This window comes from Dama dama, chromosome 19 (genome assembly GCF_033118175.1).
Source record: "Dama dama isolate Ldn47 chromosome 19, ASM3311817v1, whole genome shotgun sequence".
Classification (NCBI taxonomy): Eukaryota; Metazoa; Chordata; class Mammalia; order Artiodactyla; family Cervidae; genus Dama; species Dama dama.
The window spans coordinates 3,597,057-3,614,065 of NC_083699.1; the positions used below are offsets into that span (position 1 = coordinate 3,597,057).

Sequence of the window (17,009 nt, forward strand, 5' to 3'; positions counted from 1 at the left end):
AGCCGCCAAGGAAGCTACACAAAAATGCAAGTCACACAAATGTTTTGGTTTCCCTGTGCACAAAAAGCTATGCTTACACTACACTGTAGCCTACTGAGTTTATTATACACACCACACACACACACACACACACAAATGGCATTATTTCTTAAAAAAAGTACATATCTTAATTAAAAGGTACTTTCTTGTTTAAAAATGCTAACCATCATACGAGCCTTTAATGAGTCACTCTTTTTGCATTAGTGACCAAAGTATACTGATCACAGATTACAATGACAAATACAATAATAATGAAAAAGTTTGAAACATTGCAAGAATTACCAAAATGTGACCCAGAGACACAGCAAACAAACACTCTTGGGAAAATGACACTGACAGTTCTGTATGACGCGAGGTTGCCACAAACCTTCAATTTGTAAAAAATGCAGTATCTGTGAAACAGAAAAGTGAAGCGCAGTTAAACAAGGTCAGCCTGCACTGCGCTTATGAAAGAGCGTGTCCTTTCAGAAAATGCCCTCTGAAGTTTTAGGGGTAAAAGGGCTTGATGTGTCCAACTTAGTCCTGAGGCGTGAAGGAAAAATGTATATATAATACATCTTCACACAGGGAAAGAGAGAGAAGCAAATGAGGCAATTATAAACAATCAACAGGATTCCCTGGCGGTCCAGTGGTTAAGAATCTGACTTGCCAATGCAGGGGACATAGGCTCAGTCCCTGATCTGGGAAGATTCCACACGCCTCGGGGCAGCTAAGTCTGTGTGCTGCAATGACTAAAGCCTGTGCGCCCTAGCGCCCATGCTCCACAACAAGAGAAGCCACTACAGTGAGAAGCCCGTGCTCCGCAAGGGAGAGAAGCCCTCGATTTGCTGTAACTAGGGCCAAAAATAAATGAATAAATCAAAAAAAAAAAATGAACAATTAACAAAGGCAAATCTGGGCAAAGGGTATGTGTGAGTTCCTGGTACTATATTTGAAACTCCTCGGTAAGTTTTATATTATTTCAAAATAGAAGGTGACACATTACAACAACAAAGAAAAAACTTTCCCTAAACACACCCTAAACTCCCCGGAGATGGAAAAATCTCAGGCTGGCAGAGTCCAGACAAACTGGACTGTATGCAGGCCATTGTGCTCCGATGGTATTTCTCCTGGAGGAAATGGCTACTGCCCAGTGGCTTTGAGAACTGGCCGGGGTGTGGAGGGGGAGAACCCGAACAGAAACAGGTGCTACAAGACTCGGATACCGTACACTCACTGTTCCTCCTAGCCTCGTAACCTCCACCCCGGATCCCAACTGTTATTAGTGGACAAAAATACATTGCCTGTCATTTCAGTAAACAGAGTGTTAGCCATCCACCACTGCAGCCAACCCCAACAGTGAGCCCTCAGGAGCACTCCAGATAGAGAAAAATAGGATACTGACCCTAAGTTGTAAATCAGAGAAACAATTTCAATGAGTCTAGATTCTTGCATCTTCCTATACATAGAAAAGCACTAACGTCATTAACTTGAGATTCTGTTTCTTGGGGTGATTAGCAGTAATTTTTTGATGTTTGACATTTTTTTTTCCCCCAGCAAAAAACTCCTATATATCCTGACTCCTCCCCTGACCTTTTCTGAACAGTCCCTCAGTGCTATCTGAGAGGCTGTTTCCTGGGCAACAGTCCTCAGGAAGGCCCCTGAACAAAACATAATTCTCAGCTTTTAGGCTGTACCTTTTTTTTTTTTTCAGTTGACACATCACAAGAAAAAAAAAAAAAAACCAAATACATGTGGTGACAGATGTTAATTAGGCTTGTTGTCCTGATCATTGCATATTGAATCCTTATGCTATACACAAGAAGCTAATACAAAGTTTATGTCAATTACATCCCAATTTTTGTAAAAAAGAAAAAAAAAAATCTCATTTAAAAAAAATATAGAGCCTGGAAAGACAGGACAAAGAGGTGTGCTACAGGTCTGGTCTTTCAGAAGAAGAAAGTTCTATACAGTGTGCCTGGCAACAAGACGCTGAACTAAAGAATCACAAGTTTTCTTGGGGAGAACTCGGGCTCCCAGAGTTAGCTGACTATAAAGCTTGAGGCCCTGGGGTGAAAGGCCCTCACTTCCCAGGGTCTGAGCAGAAGAAACTGTTCCAGGTTGGCCTTCTTGATGGAAGGGAAAAATCAGACGATATAAGAAGGGCAGAAGGAACTGCCATTAGCAGCTGTCCTGAGCATTCGTCTTGCTAGGATGGAATGAGCCAGTTCCACTTGGGAAGAAATAATAGGTCCATTCTAATTAATTCAGGCATTATGGCAATTGATAAGAGTGGAAGTAGAATATTTTCCTTTCATTTAAAGTGTAAGTTTGAAGCAACTATACGAAAGCCCTGTGAGCCAGGACTAAGTCATCCATATTAATTTTTTTTTTACTCTATTTTTTCCATCTCTGCAAATATTTAACTCCTGGCAAAACTGAAAACTCACAACTCACTCTTCACTGGTGTCTGAGAAAATAATACTGGAAAAGAAAAGGATGAAAATAATACAGAATGAAATGCATGACATGTACTGGGAAGCAAACTTCAAATGAAACTTCCATTTATGATTTAGTCAAAAACATATGGATATGCAAGTTGAAAACCAGAGCAACCGGGAAAGCGAGATGTCTGGCTAAAAGTACACTTTTTGTGGCAACTTTAAATCATTATTTCGTGAAAGAAAGTAGCACCCCAAACCAATTCTTCACAACAAACAGAGCAGGCCTGCAGTAAACTGTCTGTTTAGGTAAATAATTACTTGTTTAGTTCGATAAAAGCAAACCACATTTAAATTGTATTTTTTAAAAGGAATTCTCATACTTTCCTAACAAATTAACATTCCAAAGAAACTTGAAAAAAATGAAAAAATTAAAAGAAGGCACAAAAATTTAAGTACAAGAATACTTACTGCATATAATATAATCTATAAAAATAATAAAGAAAATAGAATCAACATTTACATCTCTCAGTAGAAGAACTGGCAAAATAAATTATGACGGAGTTATACAATGGCAACTATACAGCCATTAACATGATGGCTATAATGGTGTAAAGAAAGAAATATGCCCCAAGTCCATTCACATACATATTTATACACATATAAATTAAACGTGGTTTAGTCACTAAGTCGTGTCCGACTCTTTGCGACCCCATGGAGATTCTCATTAAACAATGAAAATCTAATCCATGCCAATCAGAATTACAAAGACTAAAACTTTTGATAATGAACATTATTGGCCAGAGTAGGAGGAAAGCAACACTTTAATACACTGTTGCATGTATGTCAAGTCGCTCCGGTTGTGTCCGATTCTCTGCAACGCTATGGACCCTAGCCTGCCAGGCTCCTCTGTCCACTCGGATTGTCCAGGCAAGAATACTGGAGTGGGTTGCCAAGCCCTCCTCCAGGAGCTCCTCCTGACTCAGGGATCGAACCCAAGTCTCTTATGTCTCCCGCATTAGCGGCGGGGTTCTTTACCAATAGGGCCACCTGGGAAGCCCCATTAATGGTAAGCGTATAAGTTGATGTCACCATTTTAGAGGAAAGTGGAACAGCTATTAAAACTTGAAATGCACATAACTTTGGACCCAGGAATTTCACTTCTGCAAAACTGTCCTCCACATAAACAGCATATGGCACAAGGATTTGCATTCAGGGATGCATGCACACTGTGGCTTTGTCTAATAATAGCAAACACTCAGCAGAGAACCTAAATATCCAGCATAGAGGACTGGTTGAATAACTATGGTTATTCTATGGTCTGTAGAGTAGAATATTATCAATTGAGAAAAAAGAATAAATACATCTGTAAGTGCAAGTTTAGAAAGGTCTCTAATATATGTTAAGTTTTAAAAAAGGCATATCCATCTAAGGACACACACATAGAGAGGGTATTTCTGGAATACAAAGAGCCCTCTGAACCTGTGGTTTCTGCATCTAAGGAGGCAACCAGTTTGGGATAGAAATGGAACCTGCAGGGCTTCCCTGGTGGCTCAGGGGTAAGGAGTCCTCCTGCTAAAGATGCAGGAGACACAAGCTCAATCCCTGATCCAGGAAGATCCCACACGCCTCGGAGCAGCTAAGCCCATGAGCCACAACTACTGAGCCCGTGCCCTAGAGCCCAGAGCTGCAGGTACTGAAGCCTGGACGCCTAGAGCCCCGCGTGCCCAGCGAGAGAAAAGCCCACGTAGCAACAAAGAACCAGCACAGCCAAAAGTAAATAAATAAATAAAATTATTTTTTTTAATAAATAAATTTTTAAAAGAGATATGGAACCTGCAGATGCAGAACCGTGGATATGGAGGGTGGACTGTACTGCACCATTTTATACAAGGGATTTAAGCATCCTCAGATTTTAGCATCTGCAGGGGTCCTGGAACCAACCCCCAGTGTGCTGAGGAAACGGGTAGTAATGGTTTCCCTGGGGAGGAGAGAAAGGCTGTGGGTCCTGGTATGACAGAATCCTACTTCTCTGGAACTCTTCAGAACTGCATGAATGTTTTGCCAGGTTCGTGTTACTTTTCCAATAAAAACAGCTAATCAAAAAATATGCATTGAAACAGATGCTCATGATACATTAAGTGAAAAAAGCAGCTACAAAAAAAGAACTTAGAGAATTCTCCAACCTCTTTTGTTTACATTTGTACTTGAAAAAGAGAAATATGAGACGTCTGTGTAATTCTGAATGACCCTATTACGGTATTTTTATTTTCTCATTTTTGCTGATCAGTACTGTCTGTGATGACCAAGTAGTAATTATATAACATGGGAGAAAATAACATTCCTGCATCTTGCCGCCTCAAGCATGTTTTAAGACCTCTTTTTCCCTGCTTTACTTTTTCCAGGGAGATCTTCCTCTTTCAGCACACTTAATGAGAAGAGACCATGAAGGCTTTTGTTTTCCTGGCTTCTCTTATGGTATTATCAATATTTTGCTGACTTCATCACAGAGAATTATTCCAAGTCAAGCGTGGCACAACAGCTGTTCCTGACCACCAGCAACTGCAAAACACCCCAGGAATAAATTTAGACTTCCAGAAAGGAAGAAGAAATCAATCTTGCAGTTGATACAGGGTGGGGGAGGTGATGATCACACACAGGCGGGGTCAACATCACCCGGAGCCCCAAAGAGGAGATCTAAGAAAAAGGGTCCAGATGTCATGCGACACGTCGATTTGGAACAAATGGCCAAATGACTACCATCCCAGCATCCCTCTGCCTAAAACTTTAACTGGATGACATTCTCCACAGCAAGGAAGCTCCTGGGGGCAAACTACTGAAAGTTGGCCAGCAGAGAGTACTAAAACTGCCCAAATCATTTTTAAAATCCTCAACCGAGGCCTGCAGCTCGGTGAAGAGTTTAGAACCCATTAAAGATAAATAAGTAAATGAACGTCGTGCCTACAAAGAAGGGACAAAGCAAAAGCTTGACCTGACCTTGACCTCCTTCCTAAGAGGATCTGTTCATCTTTGGGGTATGGGGCACCCCCTCTGGAAGTTTTCAGGGGCATAATTAAGCCTATAAGAGGGGGCTTCCCTGGTGGTTCAGATGGTAAATAATCTGCTTGTAATGCAAGAGACCTGGATTCGATCCTTGGGTTGGGAAGATCCCCTGGAAAAGGGAATGGTATTTTTGCCTGGTGAATTCCATGGATAGAGGGGCCTGCTGGGCTACAGAGGATCGCACGGGATGGCAAAGAGACTGCAGAGAGTTGGACACCACGGCGCGGCTAACGCTTTCACTTTCAAGCCTGTAGAGGTTTCTTGGGTCAGTTCTAAGCTAGTGAAGTTCAAGGTGGGCTTCCACACTGATCTTGTGAATTTAGACATCACACTTCAATCATCAGGATGCCAAACAGCAACGTCTCCTCTGGTTTTTTAAATTTCTGGAAAAGGGCTTCAGCATTCACATGCCAAAGCTCATGTGTGCCCTGACATCAAGTGCCCAGGCGACAAGTGCCAAGGTCACCATAAACATCTATTTCAGGCACAAATCCCACTGAGAAGTCGGTGACATAAGTCAGACAGAGAAAGATAAATGCTACCTATTACCATTTATGAGTGGAATCTACAAAGGAAAACAAATGAATGCATGTAACAAAAGAAAAACAGGCTCGCAGACATAGAGAACAAACCAGTGGTTAGCAGTGGGGAGAGGGAAGAGGGAGGGGCACGATGGGGGAAGAGATGCAGAGGACAACCTACTCTGTGTACAATAAATAAGCAACGAAGACATACGGTACAGCGCAGGGACTGAAACCAGCATTTCCTAAGAACTGTAAATGGAGGATGATCTTTAAAAATTGTGAATCACTATGTTGTACAGCTAAAACTTTAGAGTTCTTTTCAGGTAACTCAAGTTAAAGGCTGGATTTCTGAGTGGGTTTTTGCCAGCTGTGAGTCTCCCATCTCTGTGCCAAGGCACATGGTTCTGTGGCTGCTCCTACACTTGGCTCAAGACCAGAGGCATCTGAGCACTTGAAAACAGCGCCCATTCCCAGACCCCACCCTACGCGGGCCAAGGCAGGACTTCCCAGGGATGGGGTCCAGGCAGTCTTCCTCCCAGCAGCTGCCCGTGATTGTTCTCTGGGGAGCAAGCCACACTACCACTAGACTCTGAAGATGTGTGTTTAACAAATGCCCCAAGGAATCCTGCCCAGCTAGGCCCCACTTAAAGAAACACTCATCTTAGGAGACTAGGGAGCGACTTGTTTGCCACAAGTAGACTGGGCTGCAGAGAAGCTTAACAATTCGTGGTTTCGTCTAAACTGCACACGGAGCCTCGAGTTTTCTTCCCGACACCCCGTCCTCCTCTACAATAAAAAAACTCAAGGCTTCTCTGATGGCTCAGACGGAAAAGATCTGCCTGCAATACAGGAGACATGGGTTTGATCCCTGGGTCGGGAAGATCCCCTGGAGTGGGAAATGGCAAACCCACTCCAGTATTCTTGCCTGGCGAATTCTATGGACAGAGGAGCCTGGTAGGCTACTGTCCACAAAGAGTCGGACACTACTGAGTAATTGGTTCTCCTTTTGGTTATTAAAAAAACGAATAGTAGTAAAAACAAAAGAATATCACCATATTTAAAAGAAAATTAGGGAGACCACCCCCAATTCAAAAGCCTTATTATAATCTCTACCAACATCTAAAAACACATAATTGATTTACCCAATACACTTATTCTACAAAATGGTGCGCCTGTGATGCATAATGCACTTGGCCACGGGCTAGAAATACACAGGTTGAGAGCAACGTCCCATGGGAAAAGAAAATCTCAACAAAGTCTTTTTTAAGAAACAGAATTATAATCATAGTGTAAACAATTTTGCCTACTTTATCAAATTAGACTGATATAATAAAACAGTTTTCCATGTGCTATGTAATCCTATGACAATTATGTCAGTGGTTACAAATATATTTATTTTCCTATTGCATGAATTTAATGTCAGTGGTATCCGATAAACAATATATTTTTGTATAGTCTTCCAAATAGTTCACCTAGCAATTATTTCAGAATTTTATCTTGGAAAATATTTCTTAGCAAAGCTGTGGCATCAAACATTTTGAATGGCTCTTGAGGCTTCTTATCAAAGAGTCTTACTTTATCTTACTTAAATTTCTAAATTTGGAGTGATAAAATCTATTAATACAAGTCTTCATCATGTCATCTTAATGCAAAAATATGAATGAATACTGATATAGATGAGAGATTTAAGAAAACACAAGGTTCATTTCTTTATATACTATTGTGTGCATGCATGCTAAGTCACTCCAGTCACATCTGACTCTTTGCGGCCCTATGGATTGTAGCCCGCCAGGCTCCTCTGTCCATGGGATTCTCTAGGCAATAATGCTGGAGTGGGTTGCCATGCCCTCCTCCAAGGGATCTTCCAGGCCCAGGGATCAAACCAAACCCAAGTGTTTTACTTCTCCTACATTGGCAGGCAGATTCTTTACCACTAGCACCACCTAGAAAGCCCTTATATAATATGTCCAGCTTTATTGCAAAAGAAGAATTGATCAGTTGACTTTATTATTGGTTTTCAGGCCCCATTTCACATAATCTTTAAAAGTCTTAGAAGGAAGGAACTGTCATGAATCTCTTTTGTGAAGTCGCTCAGTCGTGTCTGACTCTGTGACCCCATGGACACCAGGTTCCTCCGTCCATGGAATTTTCTAGGCAAGAGTACTGGAGTGGGGTGCCATTTCCTTCTCCAGGGAATCTTCCCGACCCAGGGATAGAACCCAGGTCTCCTGCATTGTAGACAGACGCTTTACCATCTGAGCCAACAGGGAAGTCCTGTAATGAATCTCTTTTAGGAAACTCCAAAAGTGCCGTCTATGATAATGTTGATTAAATAGAGTAAATCCTGACAATTGATGGATTCCTCCAAATCTAAGACAATAGTGTTGATTTTCTGCAGTTTAGAAAATAGTTCTTTAAGTTTTGTATTGTTTTTTTTGATGTGGGCCTTTTCTCAGTCTTTATTGAATTTGTTACAATATTACTTCTGTTTTGTGTTTTGGTTTTTCTGGCCACAAGGCATGTGGGATCTTATCTCCCTAACCAGGGACTGAACCCGCACCCAACTACACTGGAAGGCAGAGTCTTAACCACTGGACAGTCAACGAAGTCCCTGTTCTCTCTTTTTTAGAATCAAGAAAGGGTAAAAAAATAAAATAAAAAACAGAACGCCTTCCCCTTCCCCATGCCCACCAGTCTCCCATACAGACCCGCTTTGCACCGCAGCGATCCTACCCACGCCCCATCACCCCAACCCTCCCCGACAAGCGTGGAGGTTTTCCAGTTTGTCTCTGGATTGTCTGTGTGTGTGTCTGTGCGCATTAGGCTAATTTATGCTGCAGAAACCACCAAGTTCAAAAAGTAGTGAGAACGGAGCTGGAAAAATCACAGTAGCCAGATGTGTCTGCCACAAACTCACTACATAAATTTAATCGGGGCGGGGGGGCGGGGGAGGGGGGAAGACTACTGGAAAAAGACAAAATTATGATAGCCCACATATAAATCTAACTTCCAGTAAACTTTCAGGACACCTCTCCACATGCTTTCAGCAACACTAGACTGAGGTGTTCCTTAGCTATTTTATTTGCTTTTGGTGAAACGTCTTTAAGGGCCTTTGTACACTTCCTGGAGAGACACGGGAGCCAACTTTGCAAGCTGAGCGGAGACAAGATTTTCCATCTTGTCTTCAAAAGCGTCCTGCAAAAGCAAGCAGGCAGGGAAACCACACATGTGTTTATAATTTGAAACACAGATCGAGACAGACCTGGAGGACAGACGCTGGCCTGGTGGATGGCACATCTTCAAAGAGGGAGTGTGTGCGAGAGTGTGTGATATTTTAAAAATTCCTATAGCATTAAAAATACACCCTGGCTGCACTTTACCAGAAGTTTCTGAACTGGCTAGGGCTGGCAGTCTGGTGAAGCTGTTATACAGGCTTTATTTTTCCTGTCCTGTCTGGGAGGATACTGGCACCCCAAGTCAGGGCCTCATTCCAAAAACAGGTCTGTTAATGTGTGACAGCGCTCAGCACACCACGGTTGATGATCGCTAGGATTATCACAGAAAAGCCAAGATTGCCGGTCACTTTCTCTCCCCCAAAACTTCTGAAAATATGGGGAGATTTTAAGTTACTGCAAGATTTCACTCCTCGTGTGCTGAGAAAGGGCTTCCTAGGAGGCACTAGTGGTAAAGAACCCATCAGCTAATGCAGGAGACATAAGAGACGTGGGTTCAATCCCTGGGTCAGGAAGATTCCCTGGAGGAGGGCATGGCAACCCACTCCAGTATTCTTGCCTGGAGAATCCCCATGGACAGAGGAGCCTGGCGGGCTCCAGTCCACGGGGTCGCAGAGTCGGGCATGACTAAGTGACTTAGCAGGCAGGCATGCACATGCTGAGAAATGGGAAAACCTGGACACCAATACACTTGCAGAGGAAGAAGGTTCTTTAGGTAGAGCTCAAGGTGAACCTGCTCTTCAGGAACTCCCTCTGCCCACGAAGGAGCCAGGGCTTGAGCAGGTGTCTCTTCATCTTCTCACCATCACTGGCTGGGCTTAAAGATTATTTTCTCAACATGGAAGCAAAGGGTCTAAAAGATCAAAGTTTCTAATGCACACACTACAGGCTCTTCCTCCAGCTACACAGGGGCCAGAAAAGTGAGGACACACCATGCGGCCAGTTTGTAATAATAGTGATAACAAGACAGTTCTTAGGGGGGCATTTTTTGTGCTTTGTACCAAAATATGCAATACCTAAATAATCAAGACTTCTATCGGGAAAAGACTATTACTATCACCAAATCACATATAAAGGAAATGAGACCCAGGTTAAAGAATAAGCAAAAGTAGTAAATGTCTAACCCAAGAGAGAAACTCAGTTCTGACTGTAAGTCTTCCCATTAACCACTATACTAAAAAATCCCTGCCCTCCACCCCACCCCCATCACTGCGGTAACAAGCTAACTGATTTCCTTAGCACGTTCCCATTGTTTCCTGTATTATGATATGGCCTGAGGAGAGTCCTTTTTTGTTGTTGTTCGCTTCATTTTTCCCCTCCTTCAATAAAACAGAGTAGCTATCAATAGTAATTAATCATACCAATGAACTCACTGAAAAGACATGAAATCCTACCTGGTTTGTGTCACAGGGAAAAAAAAAAAATCAACTTTCACACAGACAGTAATCTTCCTCCTTCACTGTGTTACATAAAAGTGAGGATTTCAAACAAGCTGTCAGCCCCCAAGTGATTCAGCGTCCACTCGGGGGTAATCTCCGTCTGCTCTTCACTATCTAAAGCTCTCCAAGACCTTCCTTTCTGCTACCATTCACTGCGTATCTCCAGGGACTCCGACTCAAAGGGGATCTATCTGCCCAGATAGAAGCAAATTGGATAAAACCTAACAGACAATCCGATTTGGTAAACACGAAAACAAAAATTTCCGTTAAAAATTAGACCGAGCTGGAGAGGGCTATTTGAAATAACCCCTTGAGAGTCTATTTTGTTTTACTTTGGCATTTGAAAAGAGAGCAAGGTTAATTACACAACAAATCTGCTTCCTGACAAAAGTATGGTCACAAAGTCACTCACCAAATGACTTTCACAAAGTCACTCATTCCAGGATGCCTTCAAGGGATGGGTGTCTTCTCTTGCAATTAAAATCTGACTTGACTTACAACCCACATTTCAGGAATATATCCACTGAAAAACTGAGATATCCACTTGCAACAGCTTCCCTCATAGCTCAGCTGGTAAAGAACCCGCCTGCAATGCAGGAGACCTGGGTTCGATCCCTGGGTTGGGGAGATCCCTGGCGAAGGGAAAGGCTACCCACCCCAGTGTTCTGGCCTGGAGGATCCCATGGACGGTATCGTCCACGGGGTCACAAAGAGTCGGACACGACTGAGCGAGATTCGCCTGCTGGCAGTGGTTTAGTCGCTAAGTCGCGTCCGACTCTTGAGACCCGTGGACTGGAGCCTGCCTGGCTCCTCTGTCCATGGGATTCTCCTGGCAGGAATACTGTAATACTGACTTACCGACTGCCAAAAGGTTTCTTGGGCTGGCAGGGAGTCCGGGGACGGGAGGAGACCTGAAATATTTTCACCAGGGGGCGCGATCCTCACCGAAAGTAAAAAACAGTTCCTAATTTAAAGCTCACACTAACCAATCTAAAATAAATCTTTCCTGTTTTTTGTTTTGTTTTGTTTGGAGAACTTCTAACCTGAACAATGAAATGGTCCTCAAATATAACATATAATTAAATAAAACAAAATAAAAGCTTTTATTTCCACAAAACACAATGATGATAATATTTCATTATGTGCCAGGCATGGATCTAGATAGACACTTTAAACTCATACAACCTCCTCACACTGTAAATATAATCCTCATTTTACATATCGAGAAACTGAGGCCGAATTAAGCTACTTAACAGAGTCACCAGTAGGCAGAGTCAAGACTCCAATCCTGACAGTCTGACTCCCAGGGCCATGTCTCTAATCCACAGGAAAACACAGGATTGCAATATAAGGAGATTTATTGCTGAATATATTTTGCTATATCACTGATTATGGTTGCTCAGTCGTGTCTGACTCTTTGAGACCCCAAAGACTGTGGCCCGCCAGGCTTCTCTCTCCATGGAATTCTCCAGGCAAGAATACTGGAGTGGGTTGCCATTCTCTTCTCCAGGGGATCTTCCCGACCCAGGGATTGCTCAAACCTGGGTCTCCCACATTGTCTGAGCCATCAGGGAAGCCCATGTCATAGCTCTAGAAATACATAAATTAGACTAGTGAATGTACTCATTCCATCACCTGACAGTAATGTTCATTGCATTTTGACATCATTTTCACATGCACCTAAATACACATTGGTGAAGGGGACCTATGACTTAAGTTCACTTGTCAGAGGCATGCCATTGAAAAAACCAAAATTCGAGATTTAAGAAGTAGAAGGAAGAGAAGGATCTTCTCCACTTAAAAGGTAAAAAGAAAAAAAAAATGTGGTTGATAAAACGGACCTATAAATTTTGAGTTATCTTCAAAATAATGACTTTATATATATGTTTATATACATATATACACTAATAATATAAATAGATATATGTAAACAGACGTATACCTATTATTTTCAAAATAATGAAAACAAAATACCACATGTTAAATCTTAAAAGAAAAAGTAGAAAGATCTGCTCTATTTTTAAAGATTGATAATAGAGAGTATAAACTACAGGCAAAGCTATAGCTTAAAATAAAATACCCTGAGTAAATCATTTATTATTAGGACCATATTGTAACTAAATTATCCCATCATTGGAGCTTACTTTGGATCCCCCACTGTATTCCCATTCTTGGGATTCATCTGTGATTCTCAAGAGGCTAGGAACACACTCTGCAGTGGGCAAACTCTCAAATATTACTGGAAAAATTCCAGAATGTGTGTCTTGAGAAATTCACTGCCCCAATTTATTAGAGATCTGGGGGAAAGTACTTCATTCAGCCACAGGTTAACTGGTTTCAGACATTCCGATTACAATTTCTTTAGGTAAACTTTACCAACAACTGGGCTTTTAGTGTGTTGGGGGGTGAGGGAGGACCTCACCTGTGCTTTCAGTATTAAGTTTTTAGCATTCAAAGTCCTTCTAATCTAGTCCTCTTCCCTCTTGTGCAATTTTTAAAAATTAAGGGAAGTACACAAAAGAGCATAAATAAGGATATTCACTCCAATATTGGGTGCACTAACAACACACTAAATCCAAAGACCCATCAGATGGAGGCAGTTAAATATTTATACTGGGCAATTTTTAAAACAACAAAAAAAAGACAGCTTTGTATGTACAGATATGGAAGTGGAAAAACCAAGGTGCAGAACAGTGGATATAATGTGCTAGCATTTATGTGAAGAAACATACATAAGACTGGAAACGCTGATTGACTCCAGACAACACCCAGAGGACTGAGGCATGGTGATCACAGGGAGACTTACTTTTTGACACCCCTTTGAAAAGGGTTTGAATTTTTTTAACCAGGTCCATGAAAGATCTTTTCCAATTAAGACTGACTACAAAGTTAGCAATAATACTTTAATAATCAGCTTTTAGAACTTTCAGTAAAAATTAAATGGTTAAAGAAACCCTGAAACAGTCTAATGTTACCTAATTTGTGGTTTCTTTGCTACACTCACATCTGCTTTCTGCTTAAGCTCTGATATACTGGGGACAAATGACTCATGGGAAGCTTTGGTTTACCATTGCTCACAGGAGCAGTGGCACCATTGTGCCTGATCTGCCCTTTAGATACAAAACACAACAGAGGCTGTTCCAAGTCGTTTCCCTTTTGTATATATTTTACATCTGCAGGCTTTAAAATGGTAGATCCAGACTTCCTGAAAGAAGGGACAATGTATTTACTCGAGTATACTGACTCAGATCTCCTTGAGTCCATACTCACCGTGGCTAAGCCACACTTATAAACGGAGGGTGTCTAGGAAAACTGCTTCCACTTTTATCTGTTCATTCTTGAAAATCCAACAGAGATTCTTTTCATTCTCTAAAATTCTGTTCTGTATATAAAAACAGTCTCTGGACATCTGATCTTAAATGGAAACGTCACCTGAAAATGGCACTATCTTTTAAAAAACCTTAAAATAACTTATAGGGGTATGGGAGAATGACTAACAGCAAAAGCTGACTGGTTCTGTCACAGGAGTGTATTCATTCACACCTGATTCTCTCCAGTGGGTCGAATTTTACTTTTTTTGCAATTAGCAGAAACTAATCTCAAGTCTAAAATCACACCTATTCAAAATGAAGTGAAATGTGAGCCATCTTATCCTAGGGTAGGTGTGGGGAGAAGCCACTCGCAGATTATGCAAGGGTTGAATGCATCCTAAAACCAGACCAGCCTCGGTTTCAGCTCTGGCTCTAACTAGCGCACAAGCCGGGACTTTGGGAGAGTTTCTGCATATAAAGCATGGGAATGCTATCACTTCTTGTAGGGTCGTTGTGAGGACTGAATGAGATAAGGCAAGAAAATACCTGCTCTGGTGTCAGTCACACATTATGAGGGAGAAGAAAAGGAAGGAAGCAAAGAGATTTGAGGCCAGGACTGTACCCTTTGGGAGTCTTCAGGGACCAAATTCACAAGAAAGGGATAAGAGCCCTACTTGCCTTGGTGTGGGAGAAGACAGGAGGCCTAAGTGATTTTTCCAAGAGCTTCAGTAAAGGTAACTGGAGAGGATGCTAGAGCTGCAGTGTCAAGCTGGATACAGTGTCGTAGCCAAGAGGCCAAGAAAAGATGGCAAGGGCAGTGAAAGGGTCACACAGCCAGAAGGGAGAAAAGGATCCGATCCGGGTACGTGAGTAGGCACTGAGGCAACCAGAGCTGCTTCTGAGCTCCAGAGGCCCTTGCTTGAACGTCTGTTTATCCAGCTCCGAGTCAAAGCTTACCAAGATTCGGCTGAGACACGGCCATGGACCTCTGGGGCGCTGGTGTGGAAGTGGCAGCTGGGTGGAGGTTCATGTGATTCAGGGGCTGATTCATCGCCTTCCTAGGGTCTTGCCATGTGGTGATTTTTTCTATGTGACTAAAAGAAGGAAAACAATTATCTCTTTAATTGTTAGCATCATTATCATCATCACCAGTAACAACACAACAGTTAAATGGTGCTGGCCTTTCTTCCTTTAGAATCTGCTTACAGGAGGTTGACACATTGCTTCCAGCCAATGTCAAGCTTGCCCACTTACCCTCCATCCAGGCTGGGCCATGATGGGGATTTTGCAGGGGACTCTCTGACAATAAGTCCATGATTTAGTTGACCAGTTGCCTCCGTGTGCAAATGCCCTCTTAAGGGTTTCCTGCCTTACCAAGGATGGGCCAGCCCCAGCACACCTCCTCAAGTCCAGGGAGCCTATGTTCTCCAGTCCCCAGTGCTCACTGCCATCCAAGCATTGGGATGCCAGAGCGCAAACTCCTCTCCCAAAGCAGGACCCTGCTCTCCTGCCCATCAGCACCCCCATACTCTCCCTGCTCATGTAACTGACATAACGAGACACTTCCGCCTGGCCCCTGCCAAAGACAGGGCCCTTGAAACCAACCTCACAAACATGACATTACATGGCTCTTACTAATGGTGAGACACTGCGAGGTCCGCAGGAAGCTTGTTTTCTGCCACGCAAGGTAACAACTCTGTAGCTGGAGAACAGAGTAGCCAGAAATACATGTAGGAAGTGCTAGATTATGGAGACACCCAGATTACTGAGGCATAAAGGCTTCTGGAGAATAAGACCTGGTTAGACTTTCGGTCATATACAACACCCAAGCTTTGTTATTAATCTTAGAGAAACCAGAAGGACATCAGCTTCCGGCCCAGAGTTTCCAGTATGTCTTCAGAAAGCTGGGTGGGACCTCTAGCTTTCCCACCTCCATCCAGACCACATCACAAGTCAGTTCTGGCACCTTACAGACCCTGTGTCACTCCATAAACTCAATATTTTTTGAGAGTTTAGTACGTTTTTCTTTTAAAGATAAGCATACTCATTCAGTGCCACAAATCTGTTTTCTGAACTATATCAAAGATCTTTCTGTATTTATCACACACAACAAACTTTGATGGCAGAAGCTGAACGTCAGTCCGTTGTTCGAAGCCTTGTTACTAGGTTGCCTCTCCCAAGCCAAAGGGCAATGTCAACCCCACATGTTACAGATCCTTTTAGATCCACGTGAAAAAGCAATCTCGTTCCTTTTAAACACAGCTTACTTTTGAACAGCAATGACTTCCTTTGAATCCTTCGTGTGAAAAACCACTATTAGTATCTTTGGGTTTAATCCTAAATCAGTGACTCTCTTATAATGGAGTTATATTTATCTTTTCTTTTGCTTCCATTTCCTCACATCTGAATACAGCCTCAGCTAAAATTCTTCTTCAAATTTCTTCATCCCAGACTAGAAGTTATTGCCATGGGACGCTCATTCATTGCCTTGAGTGAAAACTTGGATGTTTTCCCAAGAAGGCCTTTAAAATGAGTATGATTTAAAAGGAAAAGAAAAAAAGTCAGCCTCCATGCAAGAGGCAGAATTAAATTTAGCTGTAGAGTTTCACACTATAGGAGTCTTTAAAAAATAATCAAAAATAAATTGGGAGGAACAAAAATAAAAAACTAAGACGATCTTGAGGAGGGTGCTGGTGGTGGTGGTGGTGGTAAGGAGGCTGAACAGAAAAGATGAAAATCAACACCCTAAGGATCAAGAAACAACTGTCTCAGTTACACCTTCAAGGTTAACAACAGTAATTCTGTTCAAAGAGTTCATAAAATTCTCTGTCAACCTTTGGTCTCATGGAGATGCATAGCCAGCCTCAGGGGGGTTGTCACAGTCTTCCAAAAGAGGAAACAATTGATGAGGATGTCAAAGTTGAGTAAGCTCCCTTTAGCAAAGTAATTAGAGTAATTAGTAAGAAACCCTTTGACTACC

General features: G+C 42.3%; 1 protein-coding gene across 2 annotated transcripts in view; it reads right to left on the reverse strand.

The window, feature by feature from the left end:
- WWTR1 (WW domain containing transcription regulator 1) overlaps positions 1–17,009 on the reverse strand; it is a 138,416-nt gene that overhangs the window by 44,516 nt on the left and 76,891 nt on the right. For both annotated transcript variants that reach the window (XM_061168086.1, XM_061168087.1), the window contains exon 3: positions 14,987–15,123. In XM_061168086.1, the coding sequence (XP_061024069.1) occupies positions 14,987–15,123 (137 nt within the window). The remainder of the gene's footprint in view (positions 1–14,986; positions 15,124–17,009) is intronic.